This window comes from Myxocyprinus asiaticus, chromosome 28 (assembly GCF_019703515.2).
Source record: "Myxocyprinus asiaticus isolate MX2 ecotype Aquarium Trade chromosome 28, UBuf_Myxa_2, whole genome shotgun sequence".
NCBI lineage: Eukaryota > Metazoa > Chordata > Actinopteri > Cypriniformes > Catostomidae > Myxocyprinus > Myxocyprinus asiaticus.
In genome coordinates this window covers 17,134,677-17,150,901 of record NC_059371.1, presented here as the reverse complement: position 1 = coordinate 17,150,901, position 16,225 = coordinate 17,134,677, and the positions used below count along the sequence as shown (strand labels likewise).

General features: G+C 35.4%; 1 protein-coding gene across 1 annotated transcript in view; it reads left to right on the top strand.

Annotated features, from left to right (window-relative positions):
* The window catches only part of LOC127419416 (dnaJ homolog subfamily C member 5-like), a 47,808-nt gene extending 31,951 nt beyond the window's left edge, over positions 1–15,857 (top strand). The window contains exons 2-5 of the mRNA XM_051660785.1: positions 5,924–6,098; positions 9,913–10,126; positions 10,220–10,391; positions 12,069–15,857. Coding sequence (XP_051516745.1) covers positions 5,989–6,098; positions 9,913–10,126; positions 10,220–10,391; positions 12,069–12,172 — 600 coding nt within the window. The 5' untranslated portion in view covers positions 5,924–5,988 and the 3' untranslated portion in view covers positions 12,173–15,857. The remainder of the gene's footprint in view (positions 1–5,923; positions 6,099–9,912; positions 10,127–10,219; positions 10,392–12,068) is intronic.
* Positions 15,858–16,225: the final 368 nt, after the last annotated feature.

Sequence of the window (16,225 nt, the reverse complement as noted above, 5' to 3'; positions counted from 1 at the left end):
TGAATATACATTGGATTTCTCATTTCAATTTTATGTGATGCAAAAACTAAATATTCAAGTGTGTGAATCAGATTAGAGGACCGGAACTAGCTGTTGTATAAATATTTTTTTACTGACAAAAAATTGTTAATCTAAAATGTGTGCATATAGTAAAATGAAAATTAATTCATTTTATTAAACTCAAAAATATGACTTAACATGACTGAATCAGCCTCAATACATTGTTACACCAACAGAACAAATTTTATGGGTTAGATCATGAATAAAGGGCAAGTAAACATAGCAGGTTGCCACTTTTTACAGTGTATGTAATACAATCACAACTTACCCTAATCATCTTTTGATTGTAGATAAAGATGTGTGGAGAATATCTGCCATCTGTGGTACTGTAAAACTGTAAGACATCTGAAATGACAGCTGACTCCGAGTAATGGCATAAGATGGTGCACCATGTGATCCACAAACCAATGGCGGTCGATACCCGGATCCGTCTGAAGAAATATTATTTTGCTATGCTTTGTTTTAGACTATTGAGTAAGTAGCAAAGCAAACTAAACAATTATTCCATGAACTATATGATTTTTGAATAATATTATGATTGTCTCAATAATTACTATTCAGAACAACCTCAACAAGAAAAGCATTTTTATTTTAATCTTTGAATGAGTTTAATTTCTGTGTGATGTCATTTTCCTGCATGTGTTCTCCTATCTAAATTCTGAACCATCCAAATATTTAATTATTTAATCTGCAGCCTGAGCATTTAGAAGTCTCCCCCTTGCCCACTCCAGACTCCTGTGCATGGTTTCAATTCTGAAAATGTAAAATAGTTATGAGAATGAGTACATCAATGCTTTTCCAATATTTGCAACACACACACACACACACACACACACACAAACCAATAGCCAGTTTAGTTAGTCACCTAGCTATTAAACCTGAACTCAAACCATGAGTCAAATTCTGTGTGAGTAGTTGAATAAACAGTTTTGGACAGCGGAGACAAAATCCTTACCTATTAAGTGATGACAGAAGAACATCAGGTCCTGGATTATCTGTCAACAAAAGTCAGGTGCAGTCATTTAATGTGCGTTTGCACTGTGAAACAAAATAAATTGTTGCCGTTAATTATTTGAATCCTCCGACTTGCCGTAGATACCTCAAACGTGATAGAGGAGGAGTTATGTACATGAGCTTAATACGGCGATAGAAAAAACGTGAATTCTGACCCTCTTGGCTTTTCCAGGAGTGCGAGGGTTCTTTTTAACCTAAATTGACAAATGTAGGACATTTTAGACATTGTTTGACGTTCTTAACTGATTTACTTTAACCAATGTCTCTATTTTTACAGGTTATTTTGTTGTGGAAGCCTGTAGGGCTCTTTCAAATAACTGAAATAATTTGGCAAAGTGACATGGTACCGTTATGCGGTCAAGACCTGGAACTACTTCATAGCCGTGCGTTTACTTGAAAAATAATTGCACATCTTAGAACGTCCGTGAACCAATCAGAATCAAGCATTCAACAGACCTGTGGTATAATATTTCATAAATAATTAAACAGTACAATTCTTTAAAAATGCAGTTTACTTTTAAACATACATATAGTATTGTTTATTTGTCTTATATTTCTGTAAAATGCAATAAAAAATAATAATAAATAAAAATGGCCGGTAAGAATTCTGACTGGCTGGTAAATGGTTCATCTAGCAGCCACCTTGACTGGTGGGCTAAAAAGTAAATATCGGACCCTGCTGTGAGGTACAGCAGGACAGTCTTTTCAGTGTTTTACTGTTGTGCCCTGAAGTGCCAATTGTTCATCCAACGAAACATTGTTGAATAAAAATAAAACAGAAAAGCATGGGTTAGGAAAATTTTGTGTGATTTTAGAACAACATTTTCAGGTACAACTTACTCAACAGACTGTATTTCCGTCCCTCACAGCTTGTTTTCATTTGGGTCAAATTAAATGATGACTACTGAGACTAAATTCTATAGGCTTTTCTAGTAAACACTCCAACATTGTCAAAAACTTTTCTGAAATAATGACTTGACACACTTCCTCTGAGGTGTTTAGTAATAGGCTTGCTGTGACATCATTCAGCAGCCCAACAAAATCTCACTCAAACACATTCTTTTAGTGTGTCACATTTAGAAGAATTGTGGAAGTGTGTGGAGCAAGTGTCCACCCAGAAGCACACAGGGTTTGAGAAGGGACAGAAATAAGCCTTCACTTATTCAGATGCTCCGCTAATACTAATCTGCTAATACTTGCTGACAAGCTGCACGATTAGCCTGGAATGGATGCAAAAATGTCTCGTACCAGCACATAAAGAAGCTCTTCTGATGAGGAAAGGGAATTACTTTCAAGGGGTCAGGCTTTTTAACTGTTTCAAGGTGACATTTTAAGGTTTACAATAAGTGTTTTTAGCTACCAACTGATTCTTTGATGGCCTCTTATGACAGTTAAATGACTCTTATGTTGGTGGCCATTTTGTGTGGAGGTGTCTTAACCTGAATTACTCCAAGTTAATGGGTTAATTGACTTTGCTGCATAGAGGAGGTCCTAACCTCAGATCTCATCCTGTGTAAGACATTGTTCACATACACCTACCTACCAGTCAACATACAAATACTTAGCATATAGACTCTACTCATAATATGTCAAAATTGCAGCTTATTCTGGCCAAGAAATAGAGTCTGGCCCAAGACAACATCAAAATCAGAATGAGCTTTATTGCAAATACAAATCTGTTGTATACAGATAGTGCAAGGGAATGTAATGGCAGAAGAGGTAGGATATATTGGATAAATATTAATAGACTAAGCTGTGTATTGCACATAATTATTGCTCAGTGGGGCAGGTTTAACTGTTCATGAGATGGATGGCCTCAGGGAAAAAAAGATGGAGCTCACTGGCCAACATTTAAAAATAAATAAATATATATATAAATTTGTGTTCTTGCACTACACACTTACACTGGCGGCCAAAAGTTTGGAATAATGTACAGATTTTGCTGTTTCAGAAGGAAATTGGTACTTTAATTCACAAAAGTGGCATTCAACTGATCACAAAGTATAGTCAGGACATTACTGATGTAAAAAACAGCACCATCACTATTTGAAAAAATTCATTTTTGATCAAATCTAGACCAGCCCCATTTCCAGCAGCCATCACTCTAACACCTTATCCTTGAGTAATCATGCTAAATTGCTAATTTGGTACTAGAAAATCACTTGCCATTATATCAAACACAGTTGAAAGCTATTTGGTTCATTAAATTAAGCTTAACATTGTCTTTGTGTTTGTTTTTGAGTTGCCACAGTATGCAATAGACTGGCATGTCTTAAGGTCAATATTAGGTCAAAAATGGCCAAAAAGAAACAGCTTTCTCTAGAAACTCATCAATCATTCATTGTTTTGAGGAATGAAGGCTATACAATGTTTGAAATTGCCAAAAAAGCTGAAGATTTTATACAAAGCTGTACACTACAGTCTTCAAAGACAAAGGACAACTGGCTCTAACAAGGACAGAAAGAGATGTGGAAGACCAGATGTACAACTATGCATCAAATAAGTACATCAGAGACTCTAGTTTGAGAAATAGACACCTCACATGTCCTCAGCTGACAGCTTCATTGAATTCTACCCGCTCAACACCAGTTTCATGTACAACAGTAAAGAGAAGACTCGGGGGTGCAGTCCTTATGGGAAGAATTGCAAAGAAAAAGGCACTTTTGGAACAGAAAAACAAAAAGAAATGGTTAGAGTTGGCAAAGAAACACAGACATTGGACAACAGATAATTGGAAAAGAGTGTTATGGATCTTAACCCCATTGAGCTTTTGTGGGATCAGCTAGACTGTAAGGTGCATGAGAAGTGCCTGACAAGACAGCCACATCTATGGCAAGTGCTACAGGAAGTGTGGAGTGAAATGTCACCTGAGTATCTGGACAAACTGACAACTAGAATGCCAAGGATCTGCAAAGCTGTCATTGCTGCACGTGGAGGATTTTTTTTGATGAGAACTCTTTGAAGAAGTTCTGAAAAAAAAAATTCAAATTGTAATAGTAATTTTTCATTGTGATCAGTTGAATGCCACTTTGGTGAATAAAAGTACCTATTTCTTTCTATGAGAGCAAAATCTGTACATTATTCCAATCTTTTGGCTGCCAGTGTAGTACGTAAACGTGCACGGTTATTATGGAGCTGTAGCGGGTTTTTGTGTTGTCAAGCTGCAGTTTTTATCTTTTTCTTGAAGTATACATGACAGAATGCGTAGCTGAATATTTGAATCAAAGACATCAACTGAGGGTGTTAAGCTAAATACATGTCGCATGTCATCTCTGTCTTTCGGAGCGCGTGCACAACGCCAAGGCCAGTTGTATGTGTATAAAGTACATGCTTGACGAAGATGAACTACAATCACATTATCTAGGCATGTTAGTCTGATTTCGCAAAGTGTTTACATGATATTTTAATAAGACAAATTATTGTTTTAGTCTGACTGAAATTAAACCTGAATGTACATATGTACAGTACTTCGCTGGTGATAATGAAATACTAAATACATACTTTTGAGTATATGGTAAAACAGTAAAGGCCAAAGTATAGTTTGGTTTTTCACGTTGCTGATCGGAACACGCACAGTTTACGTGACGCAAATTTCATCATCAGCAAAGTCTAGGTGTGGCCCAGAATTTCTTGACATAAAAACATTCCTCGTCTGTGTGCATCTTCGGCGTGTGCCTCAAACGTGTTCATATTCGTTCACGGTCAAAAGAGTATACTTTAAAAGGCTGAGGACTAGACCATGTGCAAGATGACCCAGAAAGCAGAAAAACAAAGTATACCCAAGCCTTAAAGCATTTACATGATGTTTTAAAAAGACATATGTTACATTATTGTTTTAGTCTGACTTCAAACTTGAATGTACGTACACTTACTGACTGAACGTATATACTTTGGTTGTGGTAGTAAAATAATTTTGAGTATGCCGTAAGTACAGTAAGGTAGGATTGGGACATTATCTTGTCGTAAAATTGTGTCTTGATACCACAGACCCCTTGTCATGCATTTGCATTTAAAATCATTATTTAATGACTCATGAATGTTCTTTGGTCATAAAAATGTTTAAGAATGTATGAAAGGTTCATATTTAAAAACTGGTAGCTATGGTTTACATTCCTCAACTTTTCTGCAACTGAAAATGTTGAAAGAGAACCACTGCAAACGTTTCCTCTTTTGTTGACTAAAGGATTGTAGGCTGAAGTAGCTGAAAGGCATGCATGAATGCAAATCCCCCAGAAATAGAGTGCCATCCGGGCACCTTTTACACTGTTTTTATCAGAGACTAAGAGTAACCTTGCTTACTGTTTAGGACAGATAACATGCAAATAGGGATGTAGCCTGAGACTATGTAGCATTATAGCACCATACTGTACATTTAAAGGAATCTCACTCTTACTCATATGCTATAATCATATTACTTATTTCTGCTGGTTCTCTGCAGACCTCAGCTTGAACACATAACACACCATATATGTAGTGACTCAATGCTCTGAGAACAGGACATTTTTAGGGAATGATGACATAGTTCTTGGTTGAGCCATTTGTAGGCCGGTTAGTCTGTTGCTGTGATTAATGCAATTGTGGTGATATTCTCTGTTGCCTGAACTGATAGGTAATGGTTTTGTATTCTCAAAAATTATGGTTTATGTGATGAGACTCATTGATATTAGACTTGCAAAGAAATAATGGTGATACAGGGGGCTACATAAAATCATTCAGTTTCATGTTTCAAAGATTATTTTGCAACATGCCTCTCTGGGATGGCAGTGAAATGTTGTGACACGGGAATACAAGGGTACAGAAAGTGTACGTACTTTAACACACCTATCTCTTTCTTTTCTTTCTCTTTCAGACAGAGGTGGTTGTGTGGTGTGAGGGGAGTGTGTGTGTGTGTGTGTGTGAGTGCATGTGTGAGTAATGGCGGAACAGCAGAGACAGCGTTCACTCTCCACATCAGGAGAATCACTGTACCAAGTCCTGGGAGTTGTTAAGAATACAGCACCAGAAGACATCAAAAAATCCTACAGGTGAGAGTCTTTTGAAGCATTCTTGAAGAATAGAGAAAGAATTAAAAAATGGCACTGGAAAATTATCTGAATCTATTCAGGTGTTTTTTTTTTTTTTTTTTTTTTTAGTTTATTTTATTTTTAGTAGTTATAAATTTGCAGGTGCTTGGCAAATGCAATGCTCAAATTTAATCCACAAGAGGGCGACAGAGCTTATGCCTTATCTTGCTATTTGTAATAGCATACTACCTTATAATATGCTATTACAATAAAATATTCTTACTATTCCTGCTGTATATTGTATGTATTCTGTGTGCTGTATGCAAACTTTCTATATGCATTGAATACCTAAGTATACCTACTACATTTGCCAAAATATACAGTATACAACAGAGCACACTGCACAGACTTCATCCCACAGTGCTATGCACATTACTTGACACAGATAGCACACATACATCTCCAAGCGTTTCATATGGAAGGCATAGCATTTTAATTATCATCTGATAAACATCTTAAAAAGATTAGATTTATATACATTCTAAATCATAAACGTCTCCAAGACATCTACTGACATCCAAGAGGAAATGTGTTTTTTGAATCCTATTCCAAAAAGAGTTGGAACAGTATGAAAAATGCCAATAAAAACAAAGAGGATTGATTTGTAAATTCTATTCACCCTATGTTATATTGAAAGCTCTAAAACAACACATTATTTGATGTTTAACCTTATGAATTTAACATCACCTGTTTCACATCACCTTATTATTTCAACTCGTCAGATTGTTATTGGTCTTAAAGGGATAGTTCACCCAAAAATTAAAATTCCCTCATCTACTCACACTCATGATATCCCAGGTGTGTATGACTTTCTTTTTTCACCAGAACACATTTGAAGAAAACTAGAAAAATATCTTAGCTTAGTAGGTCCTTAAAATGCAAGTGGATGGTGATCAGACCTTTTGAAGCTTGAAAAAGAACAGACAGTCAGCATAAACTTCATCCATACAACACCAGCTGTTAAATTAATGTCTTCTAAAGCGACACGATCCCTTTTGGTTTGAAAAGATCAATATTTAATTACTGTTTTAACTCTAAACCATCACTTTCGGTCAGCAGAGGTATGCGCGTGTGACATAATCGCATTGGCATGTTCATGTAACATGTGGAAGAGCAGCGCTGTTTACAACTGAGTAGGAGGAACGCTGAACAGAAGCTTCATTGGTTTTGGTTTAGATTTGTATTTGTATCTCTGTTAACTCGCAATGGTGCGTTTGTGTGCTTATTCTGGATGTTTTCCGATTGGAGAACATGAGATTACGTTCGTAACATGCCAATGCGAATGTCACACGAGAGACCTTGTGAACTCTCCTGAATGCGCATACTGCTGCTTACCGGAAGCGACGATTTATAGTTAAAAAGAACTTAAATATTTATCTTTTTTTATTATTTTTTTTTATTGATTGTATCACTTTTGAATAGGGCTGAATTATTAACTGAAATATAATCGAAATCGCGATGATGAAAAGTGAACTGACCCTTTCTCAAATTGGACTCTTTTTTTTTTTTTTTACAAAGCAGACAGATGCAGTGTGATGTTTCACTGTTTTATTTATTTCGTTTGGTTCCTTTTAGAGGACTCAAGTGTGAAAACCCTTTCTAGAACAGTATTTCTGGTTGGCAGTAAAGCATGGGCAAAACATGGTGGCAGGGAACGCTGGCGATCTTATGATCAGTATTGTTTGCTTTTACCAAGTAATTAACATTCAATTCTTATTTAATCGTGACAAACTATACATCATAAGAAAGGTCTAATACTTCAGTTTTGATATTTAGCCAGTGTTTCACAATAGAAATGTTACTGCCTGAGGAATTTCTTAATTTATGTCAACATATCAGAATATCAAAGCGAGAGTTATGAAAATGAAACTGTTGTAAAGACGCTTGTACCTATTCAGTGATGTAATCTCCATATGAGCTGTCAATAGCAGACTTCAGAGAACAACATCCAGTAGAGCATTTAGTCCAACAGTACGCACATTTACGGAAGTTTTGATATATTGTCATATTTACTGCAGAAAGAATTATTATTTATGTCAGTTTTCCACTAAATTATGCAATATGATCCGCTGACATGCTGTAATTCTTTCATAAGTTGATTTCCAAACCTCAACGAAGCTTGAAGAAGCACAAGTTAATTTCTCTGTCCAAATATGGTGAAGATAAAGAGGAAGTTATGACATCATGCATAACTCAATGCCCACATGACAAGGACTTCCCCATCCCAGACCATAGTAGGATAAATTACGTATCAAGCATAAAACGAATCACTTATTGTAAATAAATAGACGATTACAAACATATATGTTTGGTCTATTATTTGCACGCAGTCTCTGATTATTGACAGTTCTGTAGCTGTACACCTGCTATCATCTTCACCTGCCAATAATCTGCCTCATTATATGATTGGAATCCATATGAGATGATTAAAACACACTGCTGTAACAACTCGATTATGATTGGAAGTAAAATATATGCACAAGATCATGTTTATTTTATAATGTTTACTATTCTGTATTTAGGCGCTAATCTAACAGCTAATTTTATTTGCGGCCAGAATCACAAGACATGGTCTTGGAAAATGATTCATATATCTGTAAGAGTTTTAAAGTTATCATCCTCAAATTTGAAATAGAACATTATCAGACTTGTGGTTTCGCTCCATTATGTTTCAATGCATCAACAAGGTCAGTGTCATATATTATTTCATAATAAAAAAAAAAGTAGCTGATCACTTTACAATAAATGTGAGTTTTTCTAACAATTTCTTTTCATGACTTTGATTGATTTTTACTTTTTAATAACAAACTTCCACAAGTATGCCTGTAATACGATGTGGGAATGAACTACAGCCATTGTATTTTGAGTATGTCCTATAAGTCTTGTGCTCAAAACAAATGCGATATGAACTGCGATATGTTCATCATATCGCAGTTCAAATCGCAAATTGCAATTTTTTTTAAAATAATTGCAATTAGATTTTTTTGTTCAAATCGTTCAGCCCTACTTTAGAAGACATTCATTTCACCTCTGGAGTCCTATGGAAGACGTTTATGTCTGTTCTTTTCCTTTAAATTGCCCCGGTCTCAACTTCTTTGGAATGTGTTGCAGTTATCAATTTAAGGAAATAAATTAATATCTTCAAAAAACAATGCTGTTTATTAGGTAAAACATGTACGTTGTCATTATACTGTTTTTGTTTGAATACAAGTCAAAGTACATTTACAAATCACTCATTCTTATTGGCATTTTGTATACTGTCCGAATTTTTTGGGAATAGGGGTTGTACATAAAAACGTCTTATAACTAAAAATTTATTTTCCAGATGTAAACACACACATCAAATAGATGTCTGAGTGATGTACGTTTGCTCTCAAGGCACCTTCCATTTCCAATGTAACAAATGAACTGAAAGGAATTACAACTAACTTTTTAACACCTCTTTTTTTGACAGAATGTTTGATCTGACTGTCAAAATTGAAGTGACACACAAATTTGAATTAAAAAAATTAGAAATAACACTACTCACGTGCAGCGTGATGAAGTCATATCACAACAGTTTAGCGCACTACTATTTGAATATTTATTCTGAAATAATGCCTACTTTTCCACTTAACATTTTTAAATAATAGTAGGAACTATTATTCTGTTCCAAGCATTGTCCTTGTTACACGTTAACACAACAAAATGAGAATGGCACAAGCACCAGGAAAAGGTCATGGTTGAAATAATCTTTAATAAGCCTTATTCTCATTTCTCCTCTTTTTGTTTGCAGAAAACTAGCTCTGAAGTTCCACCCAGACAAGAATCCCGACAACCCAGAAGCAGCTGAGAAGTTTAAAGAAATCAACAACGCTCATGCCATTCTGTCAGACCCCACCAAACGCAACATCTATGACAAATACGGTTCTCTCGGCCTCTATGTGGCAGAACAGTTTGGAGAGGAGAATGTTAACACGTACTTTGTATTGTCCAGTTGGTGGGCCAAGGTCAGTCATGCATGTTAACACACACATACTTATAGATACTAAGTTAGTGTGCATGCAGATGTTTATGCTAATTTGCTCTATTTCTCTCGACAGGCTTTGTTTATATTCTGTGGTGTGGCGACAGGTTGTTACTTCTGCTGTTGTCTGTGCTGCTGTTGTAACTGCTGCTGTGGGAAGTGTAAACCTCATCCTCCTCGATCAGATGAACCGGAATTCTATGTGTCTCCTGAAGACTTGGAAGCTCAGATGCAGTCTGACGAGAGAGGTGAGACCCAAGCCCCTTTCACACAGAGATACAGGAAAGAATCCCGTAAAGTCGTTTCGGCAACTGTTCTGGAACTGAGATTTTGTTTATTCACACTGCCCGAGCTTTCCCGTAATCTGCGCTCGCATTCACACACATCACAGGAAAATCCTGTAAAGACAAAAGTGACATCACAATGTGAAGTCTAATGTACAATTGAGTTTAATGATAACCTGCAAAAAAATTGCGTACGGTAACACTAAACTAACGGTTAATTTAATCGTCTGCGTGGATGGCGCATTAGCTCCCTGGTCTTCATATCACTCAAATTCGTAGTAATTTTATCTTATTTTGTATTTTTAATGTACAGTATGTATTTATTTTTGTATTTATAAATGTATTTTGCACTAAGGGTTTAACAGAATGAGATTTATACAGTAGCCAATTTAGTGGGGGTTTTTTTTTCCTGCTATAGGTTAGTAGGCCTACTTTTATAATAGTTCATCGTTTTTGTATCGTTCGTTGTTAATTGTTTTCATGTCATTGGCTGCTGTACACCTACCCAACTGCCTCTTGAGGACAATAAATATTGAAAGTGAATGTGATGACTGTCAAAACAAATTATGCTATCAGGGTGCATTGCAATATTACTAATATTGAATTATAGAAAATACAATTATTTTAAAACTGAAGAATGTACGGCGTTAAGGGGGATAATAGTTGACTCTGCATGTATATTTTGCTTTGTTCTGTGTTATGTTTGAGAATCAACCAATAAAAATGATAATCTGAAAGCTGAAGAATATCATTTCTGCGACAATACCGCCACCAGACGGAATTGCAAAAAATCTTTTTTTAAAACAGCTTTCCGAACACGCCCCTCGTCTGCTGTCGTTCGAACCGTCAGATTATTTCACCCCCAGCTCTAACGCTGTTTGGGCTGGTCTAAGTGGGTCACTCTAAACAAACACAGGAATTTTAGTGCCACAGAGATGAAGCTTTTACAGATTTCAAGAAAGTTAACCTTTGAATGACTTTTAGTTGTCTCTGCATAATAAGCTGGCACAGAAGGAAGTATTTTAACACTGAAAAAGTTACATATTTTGCTTTTATAAAAATACGATTTTAAAATAATATTTAAAACAAAAAAATAACTAAGAATTTGCAGCAATGAATAGAATTTATACTGTCCTGCAACAGTTAATTTGTGCATTCAATTTAGTCATTGATTGCTTTTGTAATTTAGTTCAAATGAAATAAACATACCATATGGTCTAAAGGTGGGATGAAATCAAAAGTCATTCAGTCTCCTACCTTTATAAATGCCCTTGGTCTTATTATACTCAATCCATCAATGCATGTAATAGAAAGAAAGAAAAATAATAATAATAATAATTTTTAATAATCTTTCATCAAAATGTAAATTCTTCTGAAACAGCATCTGAAACAACTTTTCTGCTGATGTTACCAAGACCATGTTGTGGCTGCATAAAAGTTATTATTATTAACCAATATCATTGCCTAAAATGTTTTACCCACTCGTGGAGTCTGTTCAGGATTTTATGTGGCTTCAAAGGAGTTAAAATCATTCCTTTAATGCTTTGCTTTCATGATAAACTGGAATGATTTGAGTTTGGCCTGTTACCTGGCTATATTTGTATTACAAAACAACATGATATTGATGTCTGTTTTCCACAGATGGCAGCAGCCCAATCGTAATGCAGCCCTCGTCTGCCACAGAGACCACTCAGCTGACCGCAGACTCTCACCATACCAGCTACCGGACGGACACCAGCTATTAAAACCCCTCTGCATAACATCCCTCTTTCTATATATCTCTCATTCTTTCTCTCTCCTACACACATGGGACCACAATGCTAGAAGAGGGCACTGAGGCGAAAGAGTGTTGAAATATACAGAGAGAATGGTTCTATCAATCGAGCAGATCTTCTGCTGTATAATTGGTAAACCTAAGAAATGCTCCACTGTACAGGGAAAGAAGCAAGTTCATTTTTATTTGCGTTTTACCTTTATATTCCCCTAACCTACTGCTGTATTCAACACACACACCCACAAAGACCTTCTTACACTGTCAATACAGTCTTCCTGTAAATGTTGTGCATCTTTAGCATCTCATTTGTCTACATGATCAATGAAGGTGATTTTGATTTTTTTTTTTTTTATTCATCAATTTTAATCATTTATTAAATAGTTTTCACTACCTATGTACATAAATTGCATCCGCCAGTTCAAACACTCATATTTCCAAACATTTTAAAGTGATATAAATAATTGCTTTTTCTTCAAATAGATAAATGTGAAAGCATGAAATGTGAAACTATTTTTCATATGCTTTTAAAGCATTCTGTTTTCAAAACAGAGGAAGATAATCTAAAGATGGCATTACACTAAAAAAACAACTCTGCTGACTGTTGCTTTAGTAAACCCAAAGTTGTTTGCCTTTCCATGCATTTGATTGGATCTCTCAAGCACAAACATCACAATCTCATCATAGACATCATAGTTGTCCTAACTTGTTTTCATGTTGCAGTTTCAACAGTCCTCTTTAAGTCTAGACAGTGTTTATGTCTTTGTAGTGATGTTCTGCACATTTTGTGGACTCGTTACAAATATACCTGCACTTGTTGAGTTTGATTCCATGATGAGACAGCTTGCAGCCCATTTTTGTTAGACACTTGATAAATTATGTCATCATAGCCCTAAAAAGTTCACATTAGGCTTACTGTTATTACATCAATAGACACTGATTTCAAATATTTTCATACATTTATATTTTTATATAGAGTAAGGCAGTTTAGTATAGTCTGAAGAGACAATGTTCTCTTGTTTGCCGTGTGATGTGTATGTTGTGAGACATCTCATGTGTGTGAATGGAATCCAATGCATGTACAGTTCAGCATGATCATGCAATGTTTAGCTGTGCTCCATTTCAGCCACATTGCGTGGTGGTGGTGGTGGTGGTGGTGTTGTGTGTGTGTTCAGGGAATGTGTGTGTGTGTGTGTTCAGGGAATGTGTGTTGTAATTACTGGAACAGAGGGTTTGGCTAAAATGGATTGTCTGATTCATACACTGAGTGTGGCAGATTATTTATCAAACTCTTGAACTGGCTTTTATATTGTCCCTATACTCTTAAGGCTTTGCCAAGTTAAAAAGAAGTATGTGTCTGTTAGTGTTTGTTTCTGAAGCCCATCATCAGACAGTGTGATTCAGTATAAGCATGTAAAGATTGTAGGTAAAGGGATTCATCTGTTCACGTCTCATGTGTACTCATGTTAACATTTTTCTTCCCCATGTAAGCCTAAGACAGGAGTTTGTGTCCAGCATAGACAGACATTGATTAGTTGATAACAAATATGAGGTTTTCAATAGTTGGTTCTTAACTTGTTGCATCTGAATTTGTGGCTGTAGACAATTCAATAACATTTTGGTTCAGTAACTTGTCATTAATTTATTGATCCTAGAGATTCAAAGTGATGCAAGTTTTTTTTATTAAGTGGTTTTTTTTTTTTTTAATTAGGGCTTTCGATTTAACACGTTAATTCAGTTAGATTTATTATTTAAAAAAATAATAATGTTTTGAAATTTAATTAATGCAATTTATCATGTCCCTGGACCAACAACATGGAATTCAAGCTTGAAGTGCCACCTGTTTTAAGCAGGGGGCAGTAAGCGAAACGCCAGCAGTATTAGCAACATGCAACTGTACCGTATTTTAGCATTTCTGGCTGAGGAACAAACTACATTCAGGCTTGCTTCCTTGACAGTAGCGACAGCAAAAGATGAGGATGCTTTCTTGCGTTCAAACACCACTGGATGGAGCACAGTTCCGAATGCAGAGATCTTGAGACGAGACGTGTTCTTTTTACATTTCAAACTAAGTTAACTTGACCTGAAATGCTGTTTATGACGCAATGCATCTGAAGTGAGATGCACCTTCTGATGCAGGTGTACATTGACGTGTTCTTAGACAAGTCCTTAATAAATCTACCTCGACAGATTGACAAATTCAGTTGCAAAATAGATTGCTTTGGACTGTCTATTTATATGTGATTGATTGTGATTCATTAATCAGTATATCATTTATTTAATTCGATTAAATATTTTCATCGATTGACAGCCCTAGTTTAAATAAATGCTTTTGTTTTTTTTAAAATGTGTTTTTATTTTTTTTACTTTTTAAACCTGTAAGACAGTTTTGTACTTAAACATGGACATATCTTTCTTCAGTTTACTGTTGTACGTTATTTTGGCTGTAATTGTACCCATAATTTGCTCTGATTCCCTAGTGCCATGGTCTAATTTAATCAGGTTTACCCTAGTTGACAATTTAAACGTATAACTACTGTTGATTCTGCCAGAGAATATGAGCCTGACTCAATGATCAATATCCCTAGTCCCTGATCACTCAGATATATATATATTTTTTTATGTACATTGCTATTGGTCATCTCATATCTCATATACACACTGGTTTAACCTTTTTTGTTGTTGTCCCCTTTTCTTTTATCACTGGATACTTGCATCCTACCTTTTTTTTTCTTCTTTTTTCTAGGAGTGGACATAAGCAAACAGACAGCTTAAAAGTAGAAAACTTTCATTTCTGTTGTAGAAACAAATGACTAATTTTATATTTAGCCTCATAATAGAGCTGTGCGTGCGTGCGCTTTCTGGGACTGTACTAAAGGAAAACCAGGCTCTGCATTTTATCACTGTATCGTCATGTATGTTCTGTGTTTGAGTTTCTGTCATTTCTTTACGTTGGATTAGCTATATATGTTTCACTGTTTGTACATGTGTTTTTGTATGCATGTACACTTACATGCATGTACATGCACTTAAAGGGGAATCCGCAGAAAACTCTTGTGTATAACCTTGTGTGTTTTGTTTGTTTAGGTTCACTTTGTGTATGTGGATATTTCATAGTTGTCTAGATGTATCTTTTAGATTTTTAATTTATGTTTGAAACATTAGGCAGATTATTAGAGATCATCTAATCTCATGTATAATAATTTTTGTCTTTAAGATATTAACCCAAATTCCACTGTAACACAGCTGTCTTTGGATTACATTACTCCAGTTCTCCTTCCACCTTCTATCTTTTGTTTCCACTTCGTTGTTGTTGTTCATGGTCATCAATGATGAACCATTAATCACTCTTGATTTTGCTTCCAATCAAAGAATATCAGAAGGGATGGAGTGTTATATGAATGCAGATCTGATTACATGAAGGAAGTAGTGTAAACATGGTGAAATGAAACAATATTGTATTTTATTATTTTCCTATGTTTTTAAAAAATTACATAGTTCTTAATGTAAGTGAATAAGACCATTGTGCAGGATGGCTGAATTCTCTTGCACATTCTGGATATATCAACTGAAATTGTTGTAGCATAAATATACCGTGTCAGACATACGTAACAATTGATCTGAAGATTCAGTTGAACAATAAATGTTAAGGAAGCCAAGTAAGCGTCTGTAGTGTTTTGTGTCAAATTGTGTGTGTGTGTGTGTTTACAATTGGATTGATTATCTGAAAATGAAAAGTGTTTATGTTCTTTGAATTTTTACACAGATAAATTATAGGGTGAAAACTTGAAAATGTCAAAAAGTGGCCCGTTGTACCTGAATTCACCCTACTTCAGGATTAGTCCAACCAGAAATGAAATTTCTGTGATCATTTACACATCTTCATGTTTTTCCAAACTCGAATGACTGTTTTCTTGTTTTGGTTTGTTTGTTTGTTTGTTTGTTTGTTTGTTTGTTTGTTTTTTGGCAGAAAAAATGTGACTGAGGTTGTCACTAACTAATGTTCTGTCTAACAGCTCCTTTTGTG